Source organism: Microtus oregoni, unplaced genomic scaffold, assembly GCF_018167655.1.
Source record: "Microtus oregoni isolate MIOR12 unplaced genomic scaffold, Mior012 000023F_ref0000262, whole genome shotgun sequence".
Lineage (NCBI taxonomy): Eukaryota > Metazoa > Chordata > Mammalia > Rodentia > Cricetidae > Microtus > Microtus oregoni.
In genome coordinates, this window is record NW_024543082.1 from 7,035,354 (window position 1) to 7,048,338 (window position 12,985).

Genomic DNA, 12,985 nt, shown 5'->3' on the forward strand with positions numbered 1-12,985 from the left:
CTTGTAACTGCTTATAAAATGTTGAGAAAAGTTTGACACAACCTATAACTGTTTGGATTTAATACATATGTTAAGAATTTGGGATTTTTACAATCCCAGAGAACCTACACAACAATGAGGACCCTAAGAGAGACATACATATATCTAATCTATATTGGAAGTAGAAAAAGGCAAGATCTCCTGAGTAAACTGGGAGCATGGGGACTTTGGGAGAGGGTTGAAGGGGAGGAGAGAGGAAGGGAGTGGAGCAGAGAAAAATGTAGAGCTCAATAAAAATCAATAAAATTAAAAAACAAATTTTGGATTTTGATACAATGTAAAAAATATTTAAGAGATGTTCTAAACTAGCTAAAGAAACATTTTCAACTCAGGTGATCCTTTCTTCTTTAAATAGGAGACTATAGCCTTTAGGAGCATGATTATTCATAAAACATGATTATTTCTCTGAGACACAGAATCCAAAGGTATCTCTCTCCCTTAATCTCTTTTCTTTACAGAGATCAACAGTCAGTTATGGGTTTAAAGCTTCTTCTCCCCAGATACCTAAGACAGGAGGTTACATAAAATAAAGTGCCTATTCCAAGGATGGGTAAATTGGAATACATGGAGAACTCTTTGCCTAAGGCAGACATGATGGTTTGTCCTGTTGCAGAAGCACAGGTTTTTATTAAAATAAATAAGAGAGAATGGATTGTAGGCCCATATTTCTACATTGAATGACAGCTAGACTTTCAGGTCATAGTTTGCACCTGCCACACAGGATGTGGTCACCTCCCTAACAAAGGGTCAGGATATGCTAATGTTGTTCTGCTCCCTTCTTTGTAATTTGGAGGATGCCTAAAAAGAGATGCTAATTCAGCCTATGTGACAGAGTTCGCATTCAAAGCAGGAAGATAGAAAGATGTGGCAGAGCAGGCATAGGTAGATGTGTGGATGCGACCACAGCCATTTACCTGGTTACTTCGGAAACAGAATGCTAATGAACTTGCCCATCAGTTTATTTATTTATTTTTTTTTTTTGGTATATATGGTTGTTTGGGGAATAAATGAAGAGAATTTTCAGGATGTGAACTCAGGATTTCATGAGGAATCACTGAGAATCTCCCTCCTGATAAAGCCATGTGTGTTGTGTATTTAATCCCATGTCTCCCTTCTGGTCCAGAGAAATAATTTATGGTCCGAGCTGGTCCCAGACCATGACGTGCCTGACCTCAGAGAATGGTCCAGTTCAGAGTTGTTTTCCTAGTTAGGGCATAGGAAGGAACTACAAGATCCAACCCATCAGCCAGAAAGACATGAGAAACAGGAGTATTCTGTCCAGAAGTAGGTTGTGATCAGGCTGTGCCCTGCTCTGAATTCCTCCAAATATTGTGTAAAGAACTGAGGTTCTTATTCTGTCCCTTGTCCTGAGAGACTCCATTTTCCAAGCAGTCACTGACTATTGTGAGGTTGGAAGGTGTGCCCGTGGATAGACACCTGCCCTGCACTGTTTTCCTGGCACTACTCACCTGGCACAGATGGAGAGGTGATTTATTTCTAGGCTAGAGAAGACACCAGCCTGTACATTTATCAGGATAAATCGGGAATTAAGGAGCATGTGGGTACATTAAAATCATATCATAAAAAAGCTAGACGGTGGTGGCACAAGCCTTTAATCCCAGCAACTTGAGAAGTGGAGGCAGACAGATCTCTGTAAGTTTGAGGACAAACTGGACTACAAAGCTAATTTCAGGACAGCCAGGTATGTTACTCAGAGAAACCCTGTCTTGGAGAAAAAAAAAACCAAACCCAACAACAGCAAAAAATTATGTTAGAAAAACTGGGTCCAATAACTTACTGGACACAACAACCCAAGGAAATGGTGCAACTCCCTCACTCAGATGTCATAAAGAGATAGAATCCTAGCTCTGAAATGGTGACAGCCCTATTCATCTGCCATATGACCACTAATTTTGTGCATCAAGGGACCAGCATAAAGAGAATTCCCAACTGTCCCTGGGGTTTGGCTTGGCTTGGTCCCTGCTGTTAATGCTACCGTCTAGTCTAATCTGGTTTGCCTGTCTGGTCTTGCCTCTCTTCATCCACCCATTTGTTTTTACATTCGATGTCCCCCTTTAGCTTCTGCACCTGGACTCAACTCTAGAGCTCCATTCTGACCCTGCAAGTTGAGGCCTCCCCAGGAACCTCCACCTGGGAAGCTGGCATGGCTCATCCCCACAGGTTTGTCTGCATTTCTGTCAGTTTTCCAGCTCTGGGTTCTCCTCTTTCTCATTCCCTGATTCTTGACCCTTTTTTGTTGTTATTGTTTTATTTGTTTGTTTGTTTGTTTGTTTTGGTTTTTTGAGACAGGGTGTCTCTGTGTAGCTTTGGAGTTTGTCTTGGAACTCACTCTGTAGACAAGGCTGGCCTTGAACTCATGGAGATCTGCTTGCCTCTGCCTCCCCGAATGCTGGGATTAAAGGTGCGCACCACCACTGCCTGGCTCTTGAATTTTTTTTTAGTCACTCAGATAGATAGATAGATAGATAGATAGATAGATAGATAGATAGATAGGTGGGTGGGTGGGCGGGCGGGCGGACGGACGGACAGACAGACAGATGATAAAGAGATATATTGCCAGGAGCCAGACCTAGCAGTTGATGATCCTGAAAGAATGAAAGTGTTGACAGCAATGGAAGAAGGGAGTCAGGCACAGTGGTCTGGAGAATCTTGCAGTCTGACTGATTAGCAATCAGGTTGCCTCTTTATTTATATAGATTCACAAGACAAAGACAAACTCATGATTTATTTCAAAAGGAATAGATTACATCAGTTTCTTTCTGGACATAGGTTTGATTTTCTAGAACATGTACAGGGTCGTAGATTCAGTTACAATTAACAGGTACAGATAGAACATATTTTACTTCTATTATAGTCTCATGTGCATTGGAAGCCTTGCTTTTGGGATGACTTCTTCTGAGATCCTAACCACAGCAGGTTTGTACATTCAGGGTAGGGACATGAGGATTAGAAAAGTTAGGGAGGAGATAAGAAAAAAACACAGAGACATAGGATAGTATCTGAGTTTGCGCATGTTTAGTTTTCCATACACTTTTATACCATAATACAAAAGGGGGGAAGAAGATAAAAGAATGATTTAACATGATACAAAGGACAACTAGAACAGCTACTTTCTCTGATCATTATTTTTTGAGAAAAGCATTCTGTGGTTTAGGCAGTAAACACCCTAGATCAAGTATCCAGAAGGCAGCCACTACCTAAATCAAATCTCCTATTGCAAAAGAAAGAGCAGAAGTATGCTTGAATTCTCTGACCTTTGGTCAGGGTGGAGTGGATCTACATCTATGGGCCACATTAATGTTCAAAACACCAAGTAACCACACCTAGGTCAGGGTGTGTAGCCATAATTGTTGTTAACAACTCTGAACAAGCAAAATAAACTCAAAGTCTCTGACCTTCAGACAAGATGGAATAGTCTCACATTTTTGGGTCTCCATACCCATGACCATATTTTAAAGACTCTACTAGATTCTTCTATTAGGGCAAGCATACTTAGTATAAAATAGCCTCTTTCCAGGCTGGCAGTGTTTGCAGTTTCAAGGAGCTAGGTAAACAGAAAATATCTGAGCCAGTTCAGGTGAATCATCATGCTTTGAATAGTGTACTGTCAGTTCTTAGAGTACAAAGGGTTATTCATTAATTAGCCTGTCATTGACATTCTAATTTTCTAGAGGCACACTCTGCATATCTCCCTATTTAGTACGTTACTTATTCAGCAAACTCTAAACATAAGAGGGGGCCTCTGATCTGTTGTCAAGCTTCCCAGTTGGTTGGAGCTTACCAGTCGTCTTTAAGTTTACATTGTTTTAATTGTCGTGTTTGAATTTGCTCAGGGGCAGATGTACCAAGAAGATCCTGAAATCATGGCCTCATGAAGAAAGTTTCTAGCATCTTTGGGGTTATCACAATCTCCAGAGTATCCAGAAGAGTTCCAAATAGGGCCAGATAAAATTATCTCCCTAAAAGCAAGAGGGATAAAATGTTCAAGACTTTCCTAAAGAGACACAGACATAATTTCCTCAGTAAAAGACATTAAATTAATTATAAAGTAGAAAGCCCCCAAGCATGCAGCACATAGATACCAAAACCAAAAGTGTGAGACTGACTCAGCTATGCTGGAACTATGTCACACACCTGTGCTGGCTTCATGATTCTTGCTGTTTCCAGTGGATATGGTGACAAACAGATGATGGATTTACTGTGTGATATTTAATGTATAATCTGAGCACTAATATTGAGTCATTAAGATTAAAATAAGAGAACCTATGTTGGCATCAGTCAGAGCTATAAAGGAAAGCAGGCAACTTTGGGAAATAGCTGGCAATATAACCATCAAACCTTATGAATTTGTTTGTTGGAGGAATTCTTGCATTGGCGCCTGCCCATCTCTTCCTTCAAATGTGGCCAGGAGAGTCTTGGCATCTTGGTTCAATCTTTGCTGTGGCTGACTGTGTACTTGGGGTTTTTTCTTGGTCTGCCCTCTCTTAGGTCCCCTCAGCACTGGAGCTGGTTCTCAGATCCCCTCCACCTGAGGCAGGCTGAGTTGTGGGATCTAGGACCCCACAGATTGAAAGGGGTGCTTGGGGGCAAGATGGAATGGGGTAGAGAGAGCCAGTAGCCAGGAAGATGCCCTGCTGGATGGCCAGAAATGTTTAGGGAATTGGAAGAAGCCTGTACTACATTTCCAGGGTGTCTGGCCAGCCAGGAAGGCACACACTGACCCCTCTGGATGGATCTCCTCAGTACAGGAGCAGGGCCACTTGTTGGGCCAAGGACATAGCAGACAAAAGGGCAGGCTTTGCGGGGGGGGCAGATTCCTGTGGAACAAAGAATCCCCTGCCAAAAGAGCACTCACCCCTGGGTCCACAGACCCTCAGCCTCAAAGCAGGCTGTGTTGAGGGATCCTAGGATCCTGCAGATGGAAATGGTGCTCGGGGACAAGATGGAATGGGGGTAAGTAGAGAGAGCCAATAGCCAGGAAGATGCACTGCTGGATGGCCAGAAATGTTTAGGGAATTGGAGGGGGCCTGTACTCGTTCCCAATGCATCTGGCTGGCCAGGCGGGCACACACTTACCCCTCTGGATGGATCTCCTCAGTACAGGAGCAGGGCCACTTTCTTCTCCTTCTTCTACCACTATTATTCTTAGGTTTGGTCTTTTCATGGTGTCCCAGATTTCCTGGATGTTCTGTGTTAAGAATTTGTTGAATTTGATGTTTTCTTTGATCAATGAGTCTATTTCCTCTATAGTATCTTCAGCGCCTGAGATTCTTTCTTCTATCTATTGTATTCTGTGGGTTATACTTGTCTCTGTAGTTCCCGTTCATTTACCCAGATTTTCCATATTCAGCTGTCTCTCGGTTTGTTTTTCTTTATTACCTCTATCTCATCCTTCAAGTCTTGAACTGTTTCCTTTATCTGTTTGATTGCTTTTTCTTGGTTTTCTTGGGTATCTTTGAGGGATTTATTAATTTCTTCTAACTTTTTGTTTGTCTTTTCTTCCATTCCTTTAAGGGAGTTTTTCACATCCTCTTTAAGTGTCTCCATCATTTTTATAAGGTTACATTTAAAGTCGATTTTTTTTTCTACTTCTTTTGGGTTAGGATGTTCAAGTCTTCCTATTGCATGTTCTCTAGATTCTGGTGTTATCATGTTGCTTTTCAGGATGTTTGAGGAATTCTTGCATTGGCGCCTGCCCATCTGTTCTTCTCCAGATTCCCCTAGCATGGTAGCAGGGTTTCTTGCCAGATTTCAAGGGCCAGGTTCCAAGGATTAGGTTCTAAGGACCTTGCAGACAAAAAGGTGGGCTCTCCAGATCCCCTCAGCATGGGATCAGGGCCTCTTGCCAGCCTGAAGGACCTCCTAATTTAATATTTTCTATACAGGCTCTCACTATCTGGCCCTTGCTGCCTTGGAACACACTATATAGAACTAGCTTGACCTAAGACTCACAAAGATCCACCTGCCACAGCCTCTCTGAATACTGGTATGAAAGACATGTGGCATCAGCAATTTTATAAGTGTTTCATTGAACATTTTTTTATCTGTGTTTTTCCTGGTGTCCCTACTCTAGAGGCAGTGAGACCTGGGAGAATGGAGCCTAAAAACAAGGTGGACTAAGGTCTCATTTGATAGCCAGCTTTATTTAGAACATCAGGCAGCTTATATCCTGAGGGTTAAGCAGCCCCTTACTGACTTTTGAAGTCCCATTCATAGGGAAGGGTTAAGGTTGATAGAAAACAGTTGTTGGGATAATTGGCTCTTAGCACCTGTACAGAAAAGTGGGGAGCTCAGGGCTCAAGGTTGCCTGTGAAGTTGATAAGTGTGAGAATATATCATGTAGAAGGGGGCTCTTCATGGTATCCGGGAAGACACATTTCGCAAGGCAAAACAACAATGAGCAAAGTTAACATGAACAAAACTCCCATGATTCAAGCTGTGTACAATCACAAAGACAGGCAGTGCCTGGAGACATTATCTAAATGACAGTAGTGAGATAATGGGAAATCTAAAGTAAACCTCTTCTATTTATTACACCTGGCAGGGGCACAAAAGCTCATTCCAAAGACAAACCCATGTTTAGAAGGAGCAGAGGTCACATGCCTCTTATCTTCTTTTCTTGGAGTTTTCTCCCAAGCACTTGGAATTCCCTCACAGAGCTCCATTCTTGGACCATGTGTGCATACATGAAAATGAACCTGCGATTTTCTTTGTTGTTGTTTCTGTGGTAGTTTGAATGAGAATAACACCAGAGACTCATATTTGAATACTTGTTCCCCAGAAAGTAGAACTATTTGGGATGGATTAGGAGGTGTGGCCTTGTTGGAAGAAGAGGTGTGTCACTGGGGGAGGTCTTTGAGGTTTAAGAAGAGTCCTGGCATTCCCAGTGTGTTCTCTGCCTCTGTTTGCAGTTTTACATGTGAGCTCTCAGGTGCTGCTCCAGGTGTCTGCTGCCTGCACCTCCACTCTGCCATCATGGACTGTATCGCTTCAGAACCATAGTCCAATGAGCCACTTCCTTTGATGAGTTGCCTTGGTCATGCTGTTTTACCAGAGTGACATGAAGTAGCCAAGACAGGTTTCTAGTCAGGTTTCTCCAGAGAAGAATGGATAGAATTGATATTAAGGGGGATTCATTAAACTAACCTATAGGATGTAGTCCTGTAGGCCAACAATGGTTATCTTGCACCAGAAAGGTCAAGAATCGAGTAGATTTTAGTCTATGAAGTTGGATGTTGCTGCAATCCTGGTCTGGTGCTGAGGTCCCAGGTTGGTGGAAACTTGTAACTGTGACTTGTCACAGGTGTTTGTGGTTTCTGTGCTTATAAACCCCACTTCTGATCAGGGCTGCCAGGAGGATCAAGGTAGCCTGATCGATCAGTGACCCAACTCATCTGCTGACTTATAAAGGACTGTGCTGTTTCACTGCCCATAGGCATTGTCTCTCCTTCCTCATGGTGCACAATGCACACAGAGTCCATCCAATAGGACATTGAGAGGAGAGCATGAGCTGTCATTAGCATCCAGTCCTGCTCTGCTCCTTGACTGTGGGTGCAGTGTGACAGCCACCTTGAATATTGAATGCCATCTGGGACTCCTGCTTCTGTGACTTCTGCACTGTGATAGACACAACCTGGCACTGTGACAAAATAACCCTTCTCCCTCCAGCTGCTTTTGTCAGGTGTCTCAGCAGAGCAACGGGAAAAGTAACAAAGGCAGCAGCATCCACCTGGAGTATTAGAGAGCCTATGTCACTCCTAATTTGGAGATGCTCTGTTAGAGACTGCTGTACCGGCAGACTGACACTGGATTACACAAAGGGGTCTCCCAGAGTGGAAAGGCCCAGTGTTGATGGAAACTTCAACTATAAATATCACTTTTATTGTGACTGTAAGAAGGATCCAAACTGAAGTCATTTTGAATAAGACTTCCATCTTGAAAGGTAGGGTGAAGCAAAGTTAAAGTTCCCAAGACCTCCCTAGACATCCTTGGGTAACTGACATCCTTGACATCCTGGCTGGCAAGTTGAGACCTGTATGGTGGGCAAGTCACCCTGCCACAGTTGGGTAAACCAGGCAAGACCAGTGCACCACAGAAAATCATCCTAGGAAAGTTCCCTATCCCTGAACCTTGACTGGGGAACAATGTAACTGTGACTTGGTGCAGATGTTTGCAGATTTTCTGCTTAAATACTCACTGAAAGGAATGTTCAAGGACACAGTCAGCTCCTGAGTCTGTACTGTTGTCCCTGGTCTGTTGATCTTTGATGCCCAATTCAATAAAGAACTTGCTTTGTGTGGACTCTTGTGCCTGCTTGGGCTGTTTTGGATCTACAACATGACTTTATTTCTTAGAAGCTGATGGTGTGAGGAAAACCAGAAACTGTTTGCCCAGCTCTGGAATTCTAAGTTTTGGGAAAGTGGTTGCTGGTTTTCTTTGTGGCTTGGGTTAGCCAGGGACAAAGTCAGGAGGAGTTGGCACTCTAACCTACGCAGGTGTCCTCTATGCCAGGGTCCAGAGCTGTATCAGCGCCATCTGCAGGCAGAATTCTAAAGCTGGAGGACACCTGGGCACTCTATTAAAGATCAGGAAAACAAAACAAAACACAAAACAGTAAATGCTCCTCTATGGGTCTCTGTCCTTCTCTACACTGTTTCTTCTTTGGGATTAAATAGCAATGTGCGAGGTCTGTCTTTCTCCAAAGCGTCTCTGAACTTGAGGACCCTGAGATAGAACTTTTTCTTCTACTGCTGACAGCTGACGAACTTTAGTGCAACCTCAGGTACCCAGGCATACAAAAATGTCTATATAAACCAAGTACTTACAGATAATAACTATAAAGAAAGTTATTTTAAGCCAGTTCTTGAGTTTACATATGCTTTTATCATTTACTAAAAATGAAAGAAAATTTGCATATTGCAACAAATGTTTGTCTTTTATATAAAGAACTAAATCTTGGCTGAATATTTGCTACTGCAAGACATGGAACAGTTTTAACTTTTTTTCCAGACTTAATAAATATTTTTTTGTTTTGCTGTTTTTAATGCTGAAAACCATACTTTGAATTAAATACGCAATATAAAATGGCAGACAAATGTTGAGGACCATTTCAGAAATGGTAGGAAATTCTGTCCTAATTCCCAAGACAAAATTCATTAGAAGAAAGTTTATTTTATTTATTTTTATTTTATAGTGAGTGTTTTGCCTGCATGTGTGTCAGTGTATGACATGTGTATGAACAGTCCACAGAAGCCAGAAGAGTGTATTAGATTTCTTGGAACTGGAGTTACAGGGGGTTGTGAACTGCCATGCAGGTGCTCAATCTGGGTCCTTTGGATGAGCAGCCAGTTCTCTTAATTGCCGAGCCATCTCTCCAGCCCCGAAAACAGCAATTTCTCACAAGATGCAATCCAAATATAGACTAATTTAATAATTAAATGCTGAAGAACGACAGCAGGAACACATTAAAAGTCTGTTTTCTATTACTAAGTCATATTCTATAAAAACAGAAACTTTGTGTACAATAAAAACTGCAATCCATATCATACCACAGTCTCTCATTTGAAGTGCCTGTTTCAGAGTGTTCACTTGTGTCCTCTGATGTGAAGGCCCCCTCTGCAAAGTGTGCATGTGTGCTCAGAACAAGGTTGTGGTAATGTCAGGAGACAACACCGGTGGAGCTGGGCCAGAAGCAAGGAGGTGTTATGAAATTGATTTTGAATTAATTTTTGGTCATTGTGCTTTCAGAAGCATTTCGGTGTTACCAAGATCTTCACAAGCCTCACACTGAGTTGTGTGACCTGTTGGACTGTAATCCACAGAGAAATGGGAGCCATCAGTAGAAAACGCCTAGATCTTCTCCAGGCCTCTGTCTTCATTCCCGATGCTTTGCTGCTGGTGCCTGGGGAAGTCATGACTGGTGGCACCAATATCTTCCACATCCCTTCTTTATGTTAACATTTACACATACCTAGGACTTTCCTATCTTCAAAATATTTAAATCCAAGAAACAAAAATAAAGACATTTTGGACCCAAACTCCCACCCACAGCCTGACTCCCATCTTCATGTTCAGTTACCTTCTGGGAAGGTCTGGCTAGGTTTGCAGCTTCTACTTCCTCCTTTTGTCAGACTCCAGGTCTCCCCAGACTCCCTGCCCTCTCTGTTTTCATCAGACTGGGCTGCTGGGCCCACAGAGGGCCAGTACACCCTAACCCTGGAGTGGCAAAGCCTCTAACTGTCTCACACATCCGCTCATTGCATGTTGAGGAAACACAGTTCCCAGCTCTTCTCACCCCTGTCCCAGTCAGCCCTCTTCACTCCTGCGCTAGGATCCAGTCTCTTGCCCCACTCCAGACCGAACTTTTCATATCCGTCAGCAAATGCTGCCTTCAGTGGCAGCTGAGAGCCCATGTTTCCTCTCATACAATGTGGGTTTTGTGTATACTGAAGTTATCCTAGGGATGGAGCAAAGCTCAGCTGTGTCTGGGGTGAACTGCAGAAGGAGCCCAGCTAGTGAGTCACTGTGTAAGGTGCACTGGAGACCAGAGACCATGGGACTGCCAGCTCTGCAGGATTGACTCACTTCTGTTGAGGGCAGGAGAAGAAAGAGGGGGACTGGGTGTGCCCGGTGTCCTTGGGTGTGTGTGTGTGTGTGTGTGTGTGTGTGTGTGTGTGTGTGTGGGAGGAGTAAGGTTTTCATTATTCCAATCTGGGGATTGCTAGGTGAAAATGAAAACGAAAGAGAAGTTAACTCAAATAAAACTTCGCTCAGCTTTGGGTGACCTGGCAGTGGCGGCTTCCCAGGCCTGCCAGGATGGCAGCGCCTGGGCCATTCCCGCTGCTGGTCGAGGGGTCTTGGGGTCCCTGCCCCCCTAAGATCTTGATCAACAAGTTGCAAATGTACTTCCAGAGCCGGAAGAAGTCAGGCGGAGGGGAGTGCGAGGTCATCCTGCAGCCTGGGAGCCAAGCAAGCTTCTTGGTGCTCTTCTACCCGGAGGACGGTGAGGGCACAAAGGCCAAGGAGGGTCGCCCTGCGCGGGGTTGGGGCCATGGGTGCCAGGCCCAGAATACGGCTGCAGCGCCATGGGAGCTGGAGATCCTGGGAGGGCAGAATCTGAGTGGCTAGGGCATCCTGGAGTGGTGGTTCCCTTCGCTCTTACAGAAGTGTCCTGGAGCTGTGAAGTTTCCAGTGCTTTGCTTTTTCTTTGTTTCTTTCTTTCCTTCTTTCTCTCTCCCTCTCTGTCTTCTTCCTTCCTTTCCTCCCTCCCACTCTTCTCTCTCTCTCTCTCTCTCTCTCTCTTTCTCTCTCTCTCTCTCTCCTCTCTTCTTCCTCCCTTCTTTCCTTTCCTGTTTTTATTATTTAAGTGGTTCAGTTAAAGAATTAAGAATCTTGAGGAGTTGTGGGTCAGCTAGTACCACAGGGTTCTAGCTGTCATGGGGGTGAGAGGGGTGTCTTTGGGAGGTGAGCTTGAGGAGGGAAAAGCCCTTGAGCTCTTGTACCACAGTCCGGACAAAGTTCCTGCTTCGTCCATCCACTCTAAGCCTGAAGTAGCTGTCAGCTGGGGTGCGGGTTTCCGTGGAGTGTTCCCTCTTTGCAGGAAGGCACAGGAATAGTAGAGCAGTTGAATGTTCTCCACTTCTGTCTGCAATCTGCCAGGGAGGCCCAGCCTTGCTTGATTAGGTGAGTGATTGAAGCCCCAGACCTGTGGCTTCCAGAAGGCCAACATTAGCTGCCTCCTGAGATTTTGTAGACCAGGGTCATCCTCAGAATGCAGACAATTCCTCCTTCTTATCCTTGAATTTGGAGAAACTTTTGGGGCAGATGAGGGGCAAGGAGGCTGAGGAAGCCAGGCTATAGGCAAGATAACAGCCCAACAGGGATCCAAGAAGAAAAAATGAAAGAAAGAGACAGGTGTAGAGGGTATTGACACAGGTTTTCAGAAAGCCTGGTCAGGAGGCAGGAGAGACCTGCAGGGCACTGAATCCCTCTGGAAAGCAAGAACTGTACTATCCTAGGTTTGATTTCACCAGGGCATGCTCCACAGACAGCTTGTAGCAGAACCTATTTTCTCATTTTCTCTTTTCCTAGAGCAGTGGTTCTCAACCTTCCTACATCTACAACACTATAATACATGTTGTGGTGACCTCAATCATAAAATTATTTTCATTGCTACTTCATAGCTGTATTTCTGCTACTGCTATGAAGTGTAATGTAAATATCTCTCTTTCTGATGGTCTTAGGCTACCTCTGGGAAAGGACCTTTGACCATCAAAGGGGTTGCGACCCACAGGTTGAGAACCACCTCAGAGGGTTGGAGGGTTCCCAGTTTGATCCCAGCTGTCACTAACCCAGTAGACACAACCCTTATGGAGTGTGTTCTTCTCTTGAGCTGTCTCCAAATGTTGGTCACAGGTTAGGGTACAAACCACTGTATCCTGGTCACAGGGAGGGTGGGGGAACTAGACCCAGCCCAGCTCTATTCTAGACACTTTAGTACAGAGAATGTGGGTGAGTGGGGAAGCATTTGCCACCAGCCCTCTGAGGTGACCGGGATATGCTGAAGTCTGAAAAATCTCTGTTGTTTATTGAGAGCCTCAAACCAACAAAGTGAAGATCTCTAAGATACTGGTAGTTTAGTGACATACACAGCACAGGAAAGTATGGTTGTGAGGGTGCAGTCCCAGCTGTAGCCTTCCCAGCAGGCCCTGGGCAGCTGAGGTGAAGGCTGGGCTCTCACCCCAGCTCAGCTTTCTCCCTCAGGGGCTCCCAGTGCACAGCCCCCTCTTCTCCCAGGTGGCTCAGCTGATTCCTCTCATTCACTCCCAACACAGATGACTCAGAACATTAAAATGGAACATTGTTGCAGGCCAGTCTTTGGGGTGACTAGAACTTCTATTCACTTTCGGTTTCCTATTTGAGGCCC

At 44.3% G+C, this 12,985-nt stretch overlaps 1 protein-coding gene across 2 annotated transcripts in view; it reads left to right on the forward strand.

The window, feature by feature from the left end:
• Positions 1-10,875: 10,875 nt before the first annotated feature.
• Positions 10,876-12,985, forward strand: part of LOC121461967 (protein mono-ADP-ribosyltransferase PARP14-like) — a 36,457-nt gene continuing 34,347 nt past the window's right edge. For both annotated transcript variants that reach the window (XM_041673356.1, XM_041673355.1), the window contains exon 1: positions 10,876-11,062. In XM_041673356.1, the coding sequence (XP_041529290.1) occupies positions 10,876-11,062 (187 nt within the window). The remainder of the gene's footprint in view (positions 11,063-12,985) is intronic.